Source organism: Haliotis asinina, chromosome 15, assembly GCF_037392515.1.
Source record: "Haliotis asinina isolate JCU_RB_2024 chromosome 15, JCU_Hal_asi_v2, whole genome shotgun sequence".
Classification (NCBI taxonomy): Eukaryota; Metazoa; Mollusca; class Gastropoda; order Lepetellida; family Haliotidae; genus Haliotis; species Haliotis asinina.
Window position 1 is genome coordinate 37959447 of NC_090294.1, and position 21111 is coordinate 37980557.

The following is a 21111-nucleotide window of genomic DNA, read 5'->3' on the forward strand; positions in this document are numbered from 1 at the left end:
TAGCCGAATGGTTAAAGTGTCCGCGAGTCACGCTGAAGGCCTAGGTTCGATTCTCACATAGGTATGAGGCAGAAAGCCCATTCCTGGTGTCCCTCGCCAAATTGCTTGAATATTACTAAAACCATACTCATTCGGTTCGACATATATGCCTGTTATACAGATACTGTCAACACGACCCTCCTCGGTAATTAAGTGTGTAATACATATACGTATGTATATATAAGCCCACGCACGCATGAACGCATGCACATATACACGCACGCACACAGATATACGTATATGCATACGTATGTAGTAACTACCTACCTATGTCTACAAACACACGCACGCACGCACGCACACACCCATACATACATACATACATACATACATACATACATACATACATACATACATACATACATACATACATACATACATACATACATACATACATACATACATACATACATACATACAAAAATCAATAACTGATCCGAGTGAATGTGTATTATAAATACACGTACATGACATATAGTATAAATAGTGCTGACATTTAAAACATGTATAATCTGCTCGTACTGGTATTAACCCAAGGGTGTGGTCTTTAAGAATTATTTATGACCTTAATTATAAGTATTATCGTCTTCGATAATGTTAAACACTGCATAGTAAATGTTCAGCGATACACGACGGCATAAATATGTCGTGTTAGTTTCTATACAAAGAATTTGTAATATTTGTAATTTTGTATTGTATTCTTAATACAAATATTACACTGTATTCTGCAGTTATTTCTTGAGGTGACCGAAACTGAAAACAAATAATTGTTTATAAATGATGGCAAGGTGTTGAACAACATAATTCTTAAACCCCATTAATAACTATAGCTGTTAATTAATCATGACAAAGAACATTAATGACGCGTTGGTTTACAACAAAAGCACCAGAACCTAATAAATTCTAAAAACAAACAATTTTGACCCAGATTAAGGACAAGGTGTATTACTTGTAGATTCTAAATAATAATATTGATGTAAAGATTTTACCTGACATATATCTTGCGTGTACTAATTAAGTCTTGTAAACAGATTTGGCGATATATACCAGTTGTTAATTTAACCAAGGTGGCCTTTACAAACTGAATACATCGAATAACTTCTTCCTAGAACCACGATATCCCCAGTATCCATGAGAGTCGGTTTTTCACCGGGAATTTAAAATATGTTGTCTATTTAGACTATCAAACCACAAATATCTTTAATAATAATATTGGGAAATCCAATACTTTCACAAGACGCAGGCAAAGTGTGGGAATGTCACAGTGGTTAGAGACAACAGTTGATTAATTGTTGTTGGATAACGATATCTAATGTCACGTCACATTAATAACAGTCGCATATTTGTGTGACTGTGAGACATTGGGTTCATTTTGTAAGAGGACTCTCGAGGGTGAAGCGCTTGCGGGTCTGATGTTCTCAAGGTGAAGGTTGAACAGATCACGTGACAACGCCATCTTGTTGGTTAGGTTATTTCCGGCAAAATAATACATCTGAAAAATCCACTATCATCGGGGTTGTTAACAGAAATCCATCCCTTTTGGCTGGAGATTTTGGTCCACTGATATCGACCAACCAAAATGTGGAAGATTCGTGAACTAACAGACAAGGTGTAAGTATATATCGTATTATTTTTCCGCAAGGTGTTGATGGTTGTCAACCGGTATCCCAAATTTGTATCATGGCGTTGATGACCTCATAGGGGGTCCACGTAGCATATGTGAGACCGACGTGTCACCCTTGTCAGCAAAATACACATTTGCAATAAGATGTTCTCCTTTTTACCCTTCTTATAAATCGCTGCTGAATAATCGTATGTCTGATCGAACGCCAAATCAATTATTTGACAGTTTTTAGAGAGGGGAGGGGCACTTTAGGTAAAACCGAGCATCTGTCAAACTGACCCATATTAATTGTCACAATTTCAGCAAGGGGCTGTGTCTGTTATCCCCTCGTTATTTCTCGAAACCTGTTCTGAAACATTAAGATGCAAATCAAGCAGTTGTGCACCTTGACCATTTGTAAACATTTCAGCATCATGTCGCGAGAGAGCCATTCGGTTGACAAGCTGTTTCCAATGCACTGTTTCGATTCATGCACCACGAGTCTTCATGTTTACGTGTGTCATAACATACACAGAAACATTAATACCCAAGTTGTTTTGTGTTCATGTTCAAACATTTGGAGTTTCAAAACAGTTTTTTGTTGTTATTGACAAATTCTTAAAATCATTGTAAGTATGGACTGATTGTCTTATTGAAACAAACCAATAAGAATTATCATCTTGTGAACAGATGATATCCTTTCTATGAGCACTGTCAATATTATTAGTGACATATATATATATAAGTATCCATTATCTCTGACCCATGGCTGATATTCAGACCTACAAACCTACATGTTTTTGTTTATCAAAACTACTGTTGCCGTTGGTTTTTAGCATTATTGTTATTACAGAAAGGAGTGGACAGTTTTTGAAAAGTACACAAATTATGCTATTCATCAATGTTCTTGAGAATATTTTCATGATAGTAAACAAGCGAAAACTAGAATTCCTGAAACATATTTCCCTGATAAGAAGCTATTTGATTTAGGTTTGTCATGGAATGTGTGTTAAAGTATACTGTAGCATTAGCATTATATCATGATCCTTTATCTGATATTGCTTGTGATATCGTGTACAATTATTCCAAATATAAATGGAACTGGAGTGACTATTAGACAAGCATCATGGGGCACTACATTGTGGTACTGAATCCACAGTGTTCTCACAGTGACAAAGTTTTGGCAACCTCTTGAGAGTTTGCACCCAAAACACTTAAATTTCTAGCCCTGACATAGTTCTTAGCGTAAGTTTCAAATAGATTCTCTTTTTATTATAAGATGATTATTAGGTAAGCATACTGTACCAATCAGTTTTCTGGATTGTTAATATCTCAGGGGTTTCTTCAGCTTCATATAGATGAGTGATCTTGATTCCCTGTCCTGTGTGTACCTATGAGTTTGCACACATAAATTAAATAGGTTCAATACAGACTGCATCAAATATGTAAGATTTCTGTATGAGGGCAATCCCTAATGTCAAAAGCCACTTCCTGGATTTTTTCACATTAAGACACATGGGTTGACCACCTAATCATGCTAAAGACGTATTTCATAGTGGAATGACACTAAATGAAGTTGGTAGTCACTAGTGTGAACATTTTTGTCTGATGGTAAGGTGTATTGAAGGATAGTCCAATTTCAAGTGTTTTAGGGTTGAACCCTGTGTGTTATGGGCTGTTTGGTGGTTTAAAGGTCAACTTGTATGTTCCTGCAGTCTAGTGCAAAGTATTGTTATGCATAATCTCTATGTGTGTACAGTGTTCCAGTTAAGCATTTGTTAAGTGGGACCCTTGAGCTATCTACAGCAGAATTATAGTGTAGATATTCCCGCAGTCTCAGTCTTTAAGTGTTCAGGCAATATCATAGACTCTTTGACTTGATAAATTGTTGAGAATTAAAAATTTTGAAGCTGATTTTGAGTAGTTGTGACAGTGCCTGTACTAAAGTGACAGCCGTAGTGCCTGCTTGATAGATAGGTAGGTAGGTAGGTAATATAGAAAGAAATAGATAAATGATCAAAATAAATAAATAAATAAATAAATAAATAAATAAATAAATAAATAAATAAATAAGTAATGATGGAAAGGGTTATAACTTTAACAGAAACATTCCATCTCCCATAGTGACATATCTAAGGACTGAAGGTCACCCAGTAAACGATCTAAACTTCTTCTACCCCATGGAATGTCTGTAGCATAGGTCACACTGACACAAGCTTACAGGTAGCAATTACATCCTTTCACCAACTTTTGTCCTGCAGTGAACATCTCTTATTGTTATCAGTGAATGAAGTGATTCGTCCTTGCCTCTGTAGTAAGACTTGTTTGCGTGATGAAGGATCTCCAGCCTGCACCCTCAGGCTTATTGTTACACTGATATGAATGTGGCCCTGTGGGCTGTTACATATGTGTGCATCACATGTTTAATGGTTGTGGCCAGGACAGCAGATCTGATGCTGATATTACTCACTGTCCTTCGGTGACCTACTTGTTATGACATTCATCACTCATCATGACTACCTGTGTATCCAGAAACTGAAAATGAAAGTATTGGAAGCTTATCCACAAGACAAATGCCACAAGATGTACCAGAAAGTAGAAGGGTTCATTTTGATCATGTTTTGCTTTTTGTGTAATGTTTAATAATTCTCTTGTGTTGTGACAATTGGTAAGGTAGCTGGGCCAAGCAATCCAGTGACTGATATAATCAGTAATAAAACACACTACACAATAAATTGCTGTCTGTTGTACACACCCTGAAACAGATATATCCAATGCAGCCCATGCATTTCAAGTTTAAAATGTATGACAAGTCTAGATTACCACAGTTTCAAGTATGAAGAAAGTCTCCAGGCTCCTTTTTATTATATTCTGTTATAATTTTAAAGCTTGAAACCAGCTGCTGATCTAAATACCTTGCAAAGAACAGGGAAGAAAAGGTGTGGTTTATGCATAGTTGCCAACCTCTACAATTTTCATTGTAGTTGCTACAAATTTTAACCTCAAACTACACCAGTTCAACTGCACTTGATATTCTACAAAATATGATGAAAATTCAATAATTGTCGGACATATAGACAAAAAATTATCTTTCCATCGTCAGTTAAATAGAATTTCTCCAAAAAGAGATAAAAATATATGTAATGCAAATAATTTGGAAATCTGTGTATGCGGGTACTAGTATGTGGAAATCAAGTTTCCAGGGGTTCAAAAATATGTTGAAAAGCCACTTGGCACAGGGCAAGTGACTTCAAGAAAGTAACTTGTCCTGACGAATTTTCCACTTGCCCTGATTTTATGACACAATGTGTGATGTTAATGTTTACTGGCCTATTTATTGAAGAGTGATAATTTCACTCTCTACTACCTTTACTTCATAATTACAGCAAACTTTAATAACTTCATTATGAGCAGATATGAAATTAAATCCAAGAGTATTTGCAGTTTGAAACCATAAGTGGAAATTATCTGGTAGTCCACGGACAAGTAAGATACCATTATCTGATTGCCCGAAATGAAAACTGACTTGTCCCGGGCGTCGGGCGATGTGATTTTTGAACCCCTGAGTTTCACTCTTGATTAGTGTCTTATCTCTGTCAGAATCCATCATGATTTGAGGTATTTAGTTGACAACTAATTTTATGGTCAAACTACTAATTTTGATCTTAAAACATTTGGTGTTTAGTATGGATGCTTTAAAAGTGAATTTCTCCACTAATTTCAGGAAACAAACTGCAATCTTTACGCAGATGAATTGCGTGAGGATCATGCATCACATTGCTAAGAAAAGCATGCAAATATCATGCATGGGAACAGCTGCATTTTGGTGTAAAATTTTATAAAGAATTTGTCAATGTTCACTGACTTTCATCATTCATTGAACTCATGACAATAATCTTTTCAATGGTACGAATTTGTTTTACAATTCTTCAGTGCATGTAAACAGAATGGAATATTTTACAAAATCTCCTTTAAAACAATTGACTGAAGTAAATGGTTACATTTTGACTAGTGAGTCTAAACTTTTGTTGGGTAGTATAGTTGGGGTTTGTAAGTAGTTAGCTGTAAATATAGCCAGGAAATGTAGATTAACATAAATGCCCAAATGATCCCGTCCAAAGAGGGGCAAGAAAGGGCATTCTATATATTAGGTGGAAAGGTACTGATAAAAAATGCCAAGATGTGTAAAAATGTTTAGAAATATACAGGAATTATCATTATTTATACCTGGGTAGATATTTTAATGCTTGTAAATTTTATTACCTTCCTTAGTGAGGTTGTGAATAGTGTTGATATCACTCACAAGAAATATACAACTCATGGTTGATACTTATTGTATGTAGTGAAACAGTGGAAGGAGTTTTGACTACTTGCTCTCCAAGTAGTGCTTTATGATATGATACACAACTGTCATTGGTGATGATAGATCAATCTTTAAATATTTCAATCACTTGAAGCTAGTCTCTAAATCTGACATGATATATTGTAATGAGTAAGTGAGTGAGTTTGGTTTTATGTTAATTTTAACAATATTTCAGCAACATCATGGTGACGGGCATCAGAAACAGACTGCACACTTTGTACCCATATGGGGAATTGAGTCTGTGTCCTTACGTTATGAGCGAACACTTTAACGGCTGGGTTACCCCACCACCCCATATGTAATCACAAATTTGATCTGATGACTTTTTAAAGGATTTTGTTCTTGTGTTTTATTGTCTAAAGCATATTCCCAGAATAAATAAATTAAAATAATTGTAACAAATAATTCACTTTAAATTTTACAGGATCGCTGGTGTTATTGGAGATGTAGAACCTGAATCTGAGGAAACAAAAGACTTGTTTCATAAGCAAGGGCTCTAGTATTGCAGAAAGGGTTGGGCACAAGGGAAAATACTGTGGTTTGGGGGACTACGAGACAGACTGTAGTTTTTACTGATTCACAGAAAATCATGACTTCATTTTGGGATAAAAACAGATGACAAAACACTTTGTATTTTTTGCCAGATATCAACTAGAAAATGATTAACTCTGATTCAAGCCTATTGCATGGCTTACAAGTGATCCAAGCCAATCACAAAACCTTTGACAATGGCCTTTTTCAGGATTATCCGCCATTTTCTGAACTTAGAATGAGCCACTGCACTTGTATAAATAGTAAACTTCAAAATTTTAATGTGCCATTTTATGTTCTAATGTGCAAAATGGCACATGGCCCCTGCCTTTCCCAATCCCTGCATTAGCAGATATTCCTGCATTCTCTCATCACAATGGTTACTTGTCATATCTTCCTAAGTAATTTCTGTTCTAACACAACCCTTTCATGGTGCAAGTGTTCAAGACTCGTGATTGGTGGCAATCAGATTTAGTAGTGCAATCAGCGACCTTGTTTCAAAAGTGATCATGCGCAAGATCTCGGTAATTTCCAGATGCATCGTGAAAACTAGAACCTCTTCCCGAGTGTGAAACTCAAATGTTTCTTCTAGACAGAACTCAGTCATGTCGCATTTGTTATCCCTCCATTTTTTGACTAAGTCAAAACATTTCCATGGAAATCGAGGAAATAATAAATCACAAAATCCTGTAAATAGCAAGAAGCACCACTATAGGTTCTGACTGATATATCTACCAAGTTTTGCAGAAAAATATTGAACAGTTTTCAGTTATGCTGCGAAAGCGAAGCCCACTCTGCCATTAGACTAAGACCAAAACATTCCATGGAAAAACAAAACAAATAAAAATGCCCAAACTCTGTAAATAGCAAAAGGCACAACCATAGGTTGAGATTATTATATCAATCAATTTTGGTCTAAAAATATTGAACGGTTTTTGAGTTACATGCTCGGGGGATAAAACCAGGCTATTACAGTTAACTTGAGTATTGAATATAAAACATATACCTTCATGAATTCAATCTGCTTTTCATGATCACAAGGATTAGATATTCATGAATTCAAAATGGTGTGTGTCCAAGCCATTCTGAATAAGTCAGTGCTGTTATATATTAAGTTTGACAGCTCTGCTCACTGTTCAAAATGTGACAAGAATATATTTTGTTATTGTTACACTGAATATAATTTATGGTAAATCTACTGCCTTGTTGTTGAATTCATTACCAAATATTCATATTCGGTACCCAGGATTTGTGTCATGTATCATATTTGCCTTATAGTAGATTTATTGAGGCAATTCTGTATAGCCAGTTTCCGGCATTTGGATAATCTGTCTCAAAGTCCCTGAACCATATTATTTTCCCTTACAGTCTAGTCTCTCCGCAGTGCTAAAGCCCTAAATGAAGCAAGTCCATATTTTGCAGGTTCTGAATCTCTGGTCGCCCAGGGCCTCCTTTTCAATTTAAATGGGTTTATTAGTTACAGTCCTAATAATATATTCAGAAACAAAGCGTTAGTTTAGCATTTGGAATGTTACTTATATGCAAAAGAAACATACCTGCAAACAGATCACACTGATGAATGTTGATGTGAAAAGTTCATCCTTTGTGTATCATGTGACAATCATTCATTAGTAAACCCACCTCTTAACCACCTCCTGGCAAGTCATGAATTAATAAGGTTGGCTTAAAATGTCAATAATCAGATATATAATCAATGGGAAAACTATTATTAAATATCAATCCATGAAGATTCCTTTTAGAACTGGTCTTCAGTAAGAAGTGTTTGTCATAAGAGGCGACAAACAGGATCAGATGGTGAGGCTTAGACTCCTGCCATTGTATCCCAATATGTACTCATGCTTTTGATCACTGGTTATTTGGTCCATGTAACAAGCAGTTCATTGCAAGTTTAGTTTACTTATTTTTCATAATTTCAGTCTCTCAAGACACTGATATATATTTTCATTAATTTTATTAATAAGATAGTGCATTAAAAGAAATATCAGAATTTTGATTTAGTGGAAAGGGATGTGGAATAGCATTGTAAGAAATGATGTCATAAAATATTTTTGTGAAAAGAAACACCAAAAGTGTACCCTTCAATGGATTCATGAGGATATAGAAGTGAGTGCTGTCATCAATTAGTCTCTTGTGTTTTGATTAAAGAGCATAACTGTGAAAAGCGTTAAATAATTTATTGTGAAACCTTGCATTTGTATCACTCCCAGGCACAAGAGTTTGGGCATCCTGTTTTTAACCTGCATAGATTTCCAGAAACTACATGAAAGGTTACATGCGTGCATATAAAACTGAGCTAAACAAATTGTTGGTATGAAAAAACAAAAATGTTCCGGTGTTAAAGCCCTAGATCCATTTTCATTATTATTTCACTAGGATACATAGTAGCTGCAATGGGAACAGGTTTTGCCTGGAAATGTTTATGTTGCTTAAATGAAATTTTGCATGTTTATTCTAGAGATTTTCTCATGAACTGAGGTTAGTCTTATGCTGTTGTCCTCTTATGGCTTCTTCTGTAAGAAAATGACCCTTGAAGAGCCAGGTTAAATAGGTCTTTAGCAACCCATGCTTGACCCAAAAGGTGACTTTGCTTGTTGTAAGAGGTGACTAGCGAAATCGGGTGGTCAGACTTGCTGACTTGGTTGACATGTCATTGATTCCCAATCGTGCAAATGTTCATGCTGTTGATCATTGGACTGTTGGGTCCAGACTTGATTATTTACAAACCACCACCATATAGCTGGAACATATAATAAACTCTCACTCACTGTGTGAATAGTTTTTGACTGTGCTAGGAGTACCACAGTACGTCTGCTTCTAGACTAATTTCCGCTGCAACTCAATAACAAACGTCAATGGCAGTTCCAACTGGAATTAGTCATTTCCCAAGTCTAGTTATGTTCATAATGGGGTCATTTGTATTTTTCTTTTCACCAGTAAATTCCAGGGCTCATGGAAGCATTTAGAACTTGAAGTAGTGCAACCTGAACCATCAAAATACAATTGCTATTTATTTCCAACTTACACACAGTGCATTTAAATATTTTGCTGTATTTGTATTTCACTGATGTAAAACTTACACAGTGGAAAAAGCTTTAAGCTTTGTTCTGCAGTTATTTGCCTGCAGTTTTGAGAAAAGCTGTCATAAAACTGTCCCAATGTTCTGCTAAATGTTTGGAGGGGGAAGGTGTTGGTGGTGGTGGAATTGACTTTGGTGTAATATGCATTCCAAGGGCACTTGTTTGGAAATCCTTTCCAGGACTTGGCTTAACTGTTTAGATCTTCCACTGGTGCACGTTATATCTGTGCATGTCAAAAAATTTTCTGTTCAAAAATCATTAATAGATATTAGTTGGGAAAGAGATTGATGAGGACCTCACTTAGCAGTGTGTGTTTGTTGTACAATGTAGTGGTCTGTATGTAATTGAATCGGAGGCCAGACAATCTGGTGATCAACAGTACGAGCAGGGACCTATGCAATTGGGATACAATTCAGTGAGCCTGACCACCCAATCCTGTTAGTCACTCTAATTAAGGAATGGAGAAAAACTGAATGACATGAAATATCAGTAAATAGATAAAATGATCATAGCAAACTCAGGATATTGTTGTTAAAATGTTTTCTTAATCATCAGTACGAAAATCCATGCAGTATATATAAGCTTACATTGTGCAACCTTTTTTCTGGTCACATAATGTTATAACTCAAGGTTACACCATGTGCAAGTTGATTAAATTAGGTTAAAACAAACCATGCTCAATAGATCCCTGCTGGGTTTAATACCTAACTGCAACACTTTCATGCAAACACTGCAAGAGGTCAAGGTGTAATTTGAACTATTGACATCCTCATCAGTTTATGGTTCTGGTTAAGTAGAAGGTGTTTAATCTTCAGTACAGTTTTTATTTCTAATCAGACTTGATGTATTTGTCCTCAAGAGAGACTTGTTTTAACACTGCCTTTGTGTTTCAGCACCAATGTTGTGATGAACTACAGCGAAGTGGAGGCTAAGGTTCGTGAAGCCACCAATGATGACGCATGGGGTCCCCATGGCTCCTTAATGAATGAGGTCGCCCAGTACACATTCACTTATGAGCACTTCCCGGAGGTGATGGGGATGCTGTGGAAGAGGATGTTGCATGACAACAAGAAAAACTGGCGCCGGGTCTACAAGGTATTGGTTGTCAGCTACACGAATTTGATTATCTTCAAAGCTAGACCAGTTAGAGAGCCTATTTTGCTAGTTCTGAAAGTTTGTAGCTAGTCCTACTTCAGCATGTTTTCTGTGTATAAATATTAATCAGTTTTATTCGATTTCAGTTTGCCCCAAGTTTAGAATTTAAAGTCAGTGAAAAGCCTAGTGGTTAAAGCATTTTCTCGGCACACTGAAGACCTGGGTTCGATTCCCCACATGAGCACAATGTGCAAAGCCCATTTCTGGTGTCCCCCTGCCATGATATTGCTGGAACATTGCTAAATGTGGTATAAACCGTAACCACTACAAGTCAGTGAAGACTTTCTATGTTACTGCCTACAGGTACACAAATAAATGGACATTATATTATCTAGAGTGCCAGTCCAGAGGCATGTTAAATGCATATATACATTGGGCCAAGGGTAGTGAAGTACATAAAACAAATTTTCTGTAGCTTGACTGAATAATTAGTTGTGCATTTCACAATAACCCTGACAACAATGTACCTGGAAGTCAATAAATGTTTGTATTGGCAGACAGAATGCTTTGAAGCGGAATAGCATGTCACATATGTTCATAATTATTTTGAGAATGCACAAAAATTAAACCAGTTGAACTCTTCCCTGACAGATTTTATTTCTGCTTTGTGACAAGAAATACACACCAAAAAACTCTTTACTCTCATTCAAAGAGACTGACAATTCAGACAAATTTGCCATGTATCACTGCATTTGACTGGTGTACTTTACCTTGTGTCATAAATGTGATGTGGAAATGTGGTGGCCCAGATATTTTAGACGTGTTTGCCCATGGGCAGACCAGAAACATCTGAATTGGGCGTCCAAGTGACTGCTAATAAGTGGTGTTAAGAGTCCTTGCAGGCAATACAATAGAGCAACAGTGTGGAGAACTGCATGTTTTGATAGAGCCTGGGATGACTGAATCATTAATAATATGGACTGATGGGTGAAACGATGCACGTGGCTACTCAAACACTTATCAAAGACATGTATCTGTTGTGTTTGTAGTGAATATTTTTGTACATCCTTCTGAAGTAATTTTCTCTGTCATTCTGGACTATATACACATTTGCATGTCACATAAAACCTTGTATCCATCACTTTGGCATTTCCTCCCATTGATAGCCAACTTGTTGATAGCCTTGATAGCCAGTTATAACTGGAATACTGTTAAAAGCTGAATTAGAACCATCTGACTTATTGTTGCTCCTTGTTCTTCACAGTGAAGATAGATCATGTGCACAAAACTCTTACTTTCAACACATTATCCCTCCCTACATCTAGGGCTGCTTATCTATGTCAATCAAAGAGATCAATAATCGTTAAGTGGATAGAAATCAATTGCCGATAAAAATTGGAGAAGTAACTGGACTATATCTGAGAAAAGAAAAAATTGAAAGAAATCATCTTTCAATATATTGGTAAATAATGATACGTTTCGGCTTGGATGACCTACAAAACACTGTCCTGAATAATATTTACAAGCTGCCTATGAATCAAAACCTTTGGGTATTGTGTGAGTAAATTATAACAAATATTTTTCACAATAGTGTATGTGCAGTATCATCGATGACAAATTTCCTTTAGTCATTAATATGTTTCCCTATCTACTATATTTTATGCCAGCTCTAGTTCTGACTAGGCTTTACTGGACACAAAATAGTTTTGTCATTTCCATTATGTTAGGAATGAGTGGAAGCAATACACTTGGAAAACCTTGTGTGATGCAGAAATATGTGATTGTACATTGTGCAGTAGAGTGTACAATTCTTATTATATCCCTGTTCTCATAATGTGGCACCTGACATCACCAGGACACCTGACCTCATCAGGGCACTGTCCCCTCAATAGAGGTTGTTATCATGGTCAACAGGAAATATGTTCGGTCTTATGTGACCCAGATGGGCCTTTGTTTGGTAAACGATTGATGTAAAGGTCCACTAGTAACTACAGGTGACTATTGAGGGGGGAATAATTATTACAATATAATAATCTGTTGCAACATACCATTGCGATAGTGATAGTTTGTTGCAACCAGCTATTGCAGTAGTTTTTTCAATTTAAATGAAATAACAAGTGCAAGTAGTGTCAGTCTGACAAGAAACTTGAAACCCAGTTCAAGTAAATAGTTAAAACATAACTTATTATTCACACTTTCAATCACTTACTAGCATGCCGTGTTTGGTGCCATGTTTGTCTAAGAGGGGCAGATAACTCAAAATCAAAGTCAGCAAATCTGATACTTCCTGTATTTTGTGCAGTGCTTTTATCAACGGAAGTCAATTACAAAACTATCAATAGTCACACATACCATCGATGCATCAGTAGTTTTTCTTTTCTCCCATGGATTGACCTGTGAAGATTCAGGGTAGAATAGGTCTTTCGCAAACCGTGCTTGCCACAAAAGGTGACTATGTTTGTCATAAGAGGCGACTAACAGGATCAGGTGATCATGCTCACTGACCTCCTTGACACATGTCGTCAGTTCCAGTTGTGCAGATGGATGTTCATGCTAAATTGTCTGGCCCAGACTTGGTTATGTATGGACCACCGTCTTGCAGCTGGAATATTGCTAAGTGCGGCGTAAATCTAAATTCACTCACTCACTCTTCCATCAATTAATTGTTAGATTAAGCAATTGTAATCAGTCGATAGTTCAATGCATTGTTACATCACTACTTGTAACAGTTGTAACAATGTAAAAAGAGCTGATAGTCCTAAAACATGCTTAAGGGATTGCACTTAATGTTCTACCAGCTTACTGACATTGTTCGTTTTATGAGCTTATCAGAGATGATCTTTAATCAATAGTGATCAGGATAGGTACATGTAGTTGATTTATTGCTGGAGGTGACATGGAATATGAAACAGAAATGAAATGCAAAGGATGTCGCTAAATGCATTCTTGTCATAGAGACTCTGAATGTGACAAAGAAATATTTTTTTAAAGTAGCTTGTATTCCTGATGCATATGTCTTCTGTATAATATAACTAAAACAACAAGGTACAACGAAATATTACTTAGAAATATTATTGAATGAATGATTGTTTTTAGTACTTGGATATTGTTACATGTTAACAGTTTAATGGTAAAAATGAGAGTGTGATATATTTCTCACATTTATGATTGACATGAGTGTGAATGCAGGTTTATTTCAGTGAGAATTATGTTGCAATTGTTGGGCGAGGGAGGGAGTTCAGTTTTACGCTGCACTGAGCAATATTTCCATTATATGTTGGCGATCTGTATGTTGATAATAAGATGAGACTTCTGTTTATATCATAGTTTGTCGTTGCGATATCAGTGATATTGTATGGCAGATGCAAATCAGCATTTGTAACCAATTGGGGTCAGTTTATTATTCATAACGGAATGCAGATATGCAACCGTGGTATACTGAATGTTATTTACCACAAGATCATGTGGAGTTGAAACTGGAGATGACTCAGATTTGTGTTTGATGTTTTCAGAGTTTGATTTTGTTGACGTACCTGGTGAGGAATGGCTCAGAACGTGTGGTGACGAGTGCAAGAGAACACATCTACGACTTGAGGGCACTGGAAAACTACACTTTCACCGACGAAAATGGCAAGGACCAAGGTCTAAATGGTGGGTAGTAAATAAAGACAGCAGCATATATACTCATTAAGTGGTTTACTTTCAAATAATAAGTGTCCAGGACACTAAATTCACAAATAGAAAATATTTCTATAGTTTTCAGTTTTTTTGCATTTTGGGGTAAAGTTCTGCCTTTCGCAATTCTTTTGTATTTTGACATTGCATGTCATGTAAAATTGAGGGTCCTTTTCATTAGGGTAGTATGCAGTGAGATCAGGTCACCTCGACAAATTGGCACAGAGCCTCCACACTAGAAATAAGTATCATAGGATGAACTTTGTCCTTTGAATTTTCCTGACATTTGCTGCCTACCTTGCACTTGGAATCAGCTTCTGAGCTGACAGACTGTTTTTGATATAAGTCAAAAGTTTCTAAGATGTATCCCAACTTTGCCAGTCCCTGAACCACTGCCTAGCACTCCCTACAATGTCAAAACCCTAAATGAATCAAGTCTAGATTTGCTTGGAATCTCCCATCTCTCCCATTTAAATGGTTTTTTTTAATTTCTTACTATTGAATTTAAGTATATTCAGAGACTAATCATTAGTCTGTTTTTTTTCTTTGTGTGTCAAGTAATGGCTTTAGACTGGAGGATCTCTTTATCCACAAGTGGTTGGTTATTATTTGGGTAGATCTAGATTACTGGCTACAGCTTGTTCAACTTGACCTGATCAAGTGAATACTTGTGCATTGCATGACCATGTCACAACTGGTTGGGCCTATTATTGTGAAGGGGTGCACCTTTGTCAGTTGATATTCAACATGTACAAAGATCGCCCATTTGATACCACAGTGTCAAGAAATCATCAGTCCTAATTTTCTGTTTAAAAAGACACAGATGGTTTAATGTTCCCAAACGAGCTTTGGGCAGCAAGCAGCAACAATAATAACATTCTCTGCTCCCAATTTAATGCAGTTAACACGACCTGCTGTTTGTGCCATTTGCCATCACAGATCATGCATATGTAGAGTAGCTCAGGTGAAGCTAAACAAGCTGTAGCTATTCTCAAAACGTTTGTGGTTTGTTGGCTGCTATCAAAGTTAAAGGTCTAACGTAATTAAAACACAGTTATCCCTTATTCTTGATATATAAAATGCATTGCTGATTAAGAAAAAAAAAAAATTATAAGTGTATAAACGCGAATCAAGTGCTATAATTTGTACTTGGATTTACCTCCCTCGAAAAGAAGCAGCCGCAACACCGAATCCAGTCATAGCCGGTGGATGTTAACTCAAGTGTAACAAAGCCTTTTCATTGGCCACTGGTCATACAGATACGCTTAGCTGGCTCTTTGCTTGGGACTTATAAGCCTGATAGGTGTTAATTTCAAATTGCATGTGGTCAGTGATTGAAGATGTGCATTGCATTTTGTCATTACCCGACAGACAGGCAGACATGTAGGTGTCAATAAACCCAGACAACAAGTTGTCTCTGTGACAAACTCTGCTCATCACAACCAACATGTATTTTTATGTAACGAGTAAATTATTTACTTTCTTGTGTACACAACCAAGATTAGACTTCTGATTACGACCTCATACTCCGGTCATGCATACTGTTTCAAGCTCCGCAAACCTTTTCATTGTGCATGCATTATGAGCGCAGCGCATGCATTAAGAGCGCAAAGCAGCATGGCTGTTAAAACCACTTTTTTGGCCGAGTGCAGGGGTAAGTTAGTGAACCGTTTGAACTCTGATTACATGGGTGGTTTTTCATCGCCTTTGAGAATTCTTATGCGACTGTTTCTAGAGAAACGGCCCACGTTGTGTTTAACATAAGTTTCGTCATGTTTTGTCAGTGCGCCACAAGTGCAAGGACCTGTTGGGCTTCATCCAAGATGATGACAAGATCAGAGAGGAGAGGAAGAAAGCCAAGAAGACGAAGGACAAGTTTGTGGGTGTGTCAGGAGAATCTACAGGTTATAACTCATACAGTAAGTGTTGTAATGTGAGCCTAGATTGTAGTCAGCATGGCTTAGCATGATTCTCCTTCCGAAACACCTGTTTCAATACAAATCAAGGGTTACTTGACTTGGACTGCTTGGAACAAAGAGGAATTGTGTATATAGACCTCTGCAAAGGCCAACACCTTTGTATTCTACATCTCGATACCCAAAGGAGTAAAATGTGTTTATTATTAACAGTGATTGTGGTAGGTTTTGTACGAGTGCGTCCAGAAATGAAATTATGAATATGTAGTTCAAATCTTTTGAGCGTGAACTTTTCAGTACAATCCTGAATCATGTTAAAATTTGTTGTTTGTCTATTTGTTTAAGGTACTTTTTGAAATTATGTAGATTAGAATCTATGCGTCCAAAACGTACACAAAATATTTTTTGCGTGGCTTTATTATTTTTATGCATGAAAAACGTATGTTTCTGCATGAATGTGAACACTGATTAACCTGCCCTTGTCAGTTTTGTGGTAGAGTTTACGATTGCAGTTGATAGGTCAATTACTGATTGTGAGTAAAAACCAAGACTAGGTGTTACCCTGCCAGGGGCGTTGGAATGGCCTTGTGGGTAAAGCATTTGCTCATCACATCAAAGACACAGGTTCCATTCCCCATGTGGCTACTATTTGTGAAGCTCTTTTCTGATGTCCCCACCACAATATTGCTGGATTATTGTTAATAGCTCACTCACTCGCTGTTACCCTGCAAAGTGTTTGGCATCGAAGGATTAAAAACAAACTGGACCAAAGTGTCCTTTGCAGAAAGCATCATGGAATCCATGGACGAATACCAAAACTGAAATGGACTTCCACAAGCTTTTTAGAATAGAAGCAGATAGAATAGGCCTTCAGCAACCCTTGCTTGCCATACACGGCAACTATGCTTGTCTTAAGAAGCGACTAAAGGGATTGGGTGGTCAGGATTTCTGACTTGGTTAACACATGTCATCGGTTCCCAACTGCGCAGATCGATGCTCATGTTGTTGATCACCGGATTGTCTTGCCCGGACTCGATTATTTACAGACCTCCGCCATATGCTGAGTGCGGCGTAAAACTAAACTCACTCACTCACTCTGGTTAGAATTGGTCTTCACCAAGATCAAGGTTGTTGTAACAGGTGACTAACAGGATCAAGTGGTCAGGCTCGCTCACTTGGTAGACACATATCATCGTATCCCAGTTGTGGAAATCAATATGCAAGATGTTGATCATGAAATTTTCCTGGTCCAGACTAGTTATTTACAGACTTCCGCCATACAGCTTGAGTATTGCTGAGTGTGGTGTTAAGCAAGAAACAAAACCCCAAGCACCTTCTCATGTATCTGATCTCAGTTGTGAACTTATCATAACTGATTGAAGTCCATAGACACCATAATGTCAGCAACTCAAACATTATGCATCTCACTCTTGCTAGATTACCAAGGGTTATACTGCTCAGTACTTGCCCATTACCATCCCTACATCCCACTCCCACCCCCACAATGATAATACTCTTGGAATATTGCTGAAAGTGGCAGAAAAACAACCCAAAATAACAATTCATGTCTGACCTTCAGGGGTGGTAACAACTTTAATTTGCTAGTGACCCGTGTAACATCAGTTGTGTTGACAATTATTTCCACTATGCTGGCCAATTTTCTTGTTTATTTTTTACATAAACAACATAATTAGCATTGAGAAGTCAACTGGACAGGTGTTCAGTGTGATATAAATTGGCTTACCCAACTGGATAAAAAACAACACTGGACTGGGACATCGGGAAGTGGGTTATTTCCACACCAGGACCTTGTGAAGCGACAGTGCATCATTAGATCTTTCTCAAATATGTATTGTTTGTCAATGCATGCCTGAATGATTATTTCTTGTGTTTGTGAAGAAGTCACAGCTTTCTCGAGTTGTTCAGCCTGATTATGTCGGTATTGCATGTGTGTTAGAATGTCTGTATAATGGTGTTGATAAGAACTGATGGCATGAATGAGCATAGTCTCTTAAAAATGAGATCCTTGATACTGACATGATACCTGATGCAGTGAGGTCTGAGGACATGAGGTTAACCACCATAAAGCTTTCACACCATTGTATCTGATTTCTGTACAGTGGAAATTAACCCAAACACCCTTTCAAATCTTTTCGATTTTGTATAACCATTATCACTATTTCTAGTCAGTATTTATTTATATTATTTCAAAACAGCAACTATGTAATTTTGACTCCAACTTGAGTAGTTTCAAGTTCTGGAATAAGGTGAATCTGACTGGTTGGGTTGACACCATGCTAATAATCCAATGAGATTTGTTAGTAGAATTTGCCAAGCTAACGATGGATTTCATGCTTTAAACGCTGATTTACTTAAAGCTGAAAGAGTTGGAGCATTTCAGATACATGGAAACTAATGTGAAAGATTCAGGAGTGGTGTTTCATGTGTAAACATCATATTTGTTTGAAAAAGTTATATTTCTACATTCCTGATTTCCTCATAAAATTGTTGAGAAACTTTTCAGTGAGATATATTTCGTAAGTACTGAGAGTTAAAGAGTATGTTTTCACTTGTGTGAAGATTCAAATAAACAATGCTAGAAGCGAGGGTCAAATATGGAAAATCGAATCAGATCGAGCTCTGGTTGAATCGTTGCCATCCTAATTTTAATGTTTTTGAGTAAGCATGGGGATGTTTGTTGATCTGTGTCCGTGCAAAGGGCTCCTGAACACAGTTATCTCTTAGATCTAAAGTTAAAAAGTGAATTAACAAGGTTGCAATGTAGATTAACTTCCCATCTAGGTGATCGGTACGATGAGGAGCCAAGGCGAACCAAGAAGCTTGATGACATCGATGACTGGGGTGGCGGAAAAAAGTCCATTGCCAATGAAGCAGTGGACCGAGTCAAGGATGTATGGAACAAAGTGACAGGTCGGCGAGGAGGCGCAGAGGCGCCAGATTTCTAGTAAGTCAACCTCTCCATCTTTCCAAGGGGCATCATTGACTTTCAGTATCTTATACTTGTATACATTCAGTTAGACTTACATCCAGTCTCGGAAAGGAACATATTTTACAGAAAAATGTTTCTTAAATTATGAATGCAAAATAAAATGAATGAAGCCCAGAGACTTTCTACATATTGGTTTTCACAGGCGATGGGATAGTCAGATAGTGACCTGGGTTTGATGCCTGCAAAAGAGTAACATGTGGATAGACTGTTTCTGGTGTCTTTTATTGTTGGAATATTGTGAAAGTTGGTGTAAAACTACACTCACTCACTCACTCATCCACTCATCCACTCATCCACACACTCAATCACTTACCCATGAAAGTCCCGGGGTAGAATAGGCCTTCAGCAAGCCATGCTTGCCATAAAAAGCGCCTGTGTTTGTCTTAAGAGGTGACTAACTTGATTGGGTGGTCTGACTTGGTTAACATGGGTTCCCAAATGTGCAGATCGATGCTGATTTTGTTGATCACTGGATTGTCTGGTCCAGACTCGATTATTTACTGACTGCTGCCATATACCTGGAATATTGCTGGAATATTGCTGAGTGCGTCATAAAACTAGACTCACTCAATCACTCAATCACTTTTTTGGGAGAAGCATCTACAATGTGAATGCTCCCCTTCTTTCTCCCTTTCCCCCCACCCTAAAAATTATGCATAGAGTAAGTGACCCTGCCTTTAACATACAAAGTCACTGCTCCATGTCCCCCTTTTTAACCCTTCCATAATTTTCCTTTTAGTAGTTTCATGTACAAAATTAATGTCATACACGCACATACCCCTTACTTCCTCAGAACAAAATGGATGACACTCCCCTCCATCACCCCTTAAAATCATCATCACCCCCTCACCATAAATTTTGAACAGTCCCTACCATGCCCTAAATTATATGACATAGTTGTACAAAATACAATTCTACTTTCAGTGACGATGACGACAGGGGAAGTCGCTATGACGACAGAGTCGGTCGCTACGACGACTATAGAGACAGAAACAGAGACAGAGATGTGGATCATGATGATGATTACGGTGATAGGGATCGAGATCGACCCAGAGATCGTGATCGTTATGAATATAAAGACGATGATGAAAATGAATTTACATCAGTGGAAAGAACTCATACAACGCGTACAGAAAAAATCACAACAAATAGACGATCAAGACAAGCAAAGAAAATTGATCTCGGAGCTGCTAGCACCTTCGGCAAAGATACAGATTCAGCGGTAGGATGGAATAATTGTTGTTTACATTCTGTTGCAGGATACCTATTGTTTGAAGCTTCTTTTCCAGTTCTTTAGCATCATAGGGAGATGAAGATCAAAATAATCAGAAATTTTTACTTCGCCTGCAGTGATTGGAATAGAGAACATTGACAATGGGCCATTTTCAGGATTACTAGCCATTTTCTGAATGTAGATTGGGCCACTGGCCTTATATCAGTAGTAAACTGAAATGAAGCTAGTGTTCTAAAATGGCAACCTCATTGGTTACATGTATTTGAGTCGTGTTTTGACCAGTGGAGTTTTCATTAACCTCTATCATGAAAAATGACATTGTTTTTCTGGAACTTCTGTTATCAAACTTATGTTAGTATTGAAATTAAAAGTTGTGTTTTGTGCAAAACAGGTTCCAAGTGAGAATTAGAAGCAGTTGCCCGACGCTATATATTTTCACCATTCCCTACCTCTTTTCGACAGACTGTATTTAAACGAATTGGGAATTTTATCATTTCTGGAATATTTTGTATAGTTGGAATATTAGTATGTGAGTAGGTCTAAAAAA

At 37.2% G+C, this 21111-nt stretch overlaps 1 protein-coding gene across 3 annotated transcripts in view; it reads left to right on the forward strand.

Moving 5' to 3' along the window:
- Window positions 1–1241: 1241 nt before the first annotated feature.
- The window catches only part of LOC137266365 (clathrin interactor 1-like), a 47118-nt gene continuing 27248 nt past the window's right edge, over window positions 1242–21111 (forward strand). For all 3 annotated transcript variants that reach the window (XM_067801854.1, XM_067801855.1, XM_067801856.1), the window contains exons 1-6: window positions 1242–1650; window positions 10528–10729; window positions 14242–14380; window positions 16189–16323; window positions 19123–19285; window positions 20255–20552. In XM_067801854.1, the coding sequence (XP_067657955.1) occupies window positions 1619–1650; window positions 10528–10729; window positions 14242–14380; window positions 16189–16323; window positions 19123–19285; window positions 20255–20552 (969 nt within the window). In that variant the 5' untranslated portion in view covers window positions 1242–1618. The remainder of the gene's footprint in view (window positions 1651–10527; window positions 10730–14241; window positions 14381–16188; window positions 16324–19122; window positions 19286–20254; window positions 20553–21111) is intronic.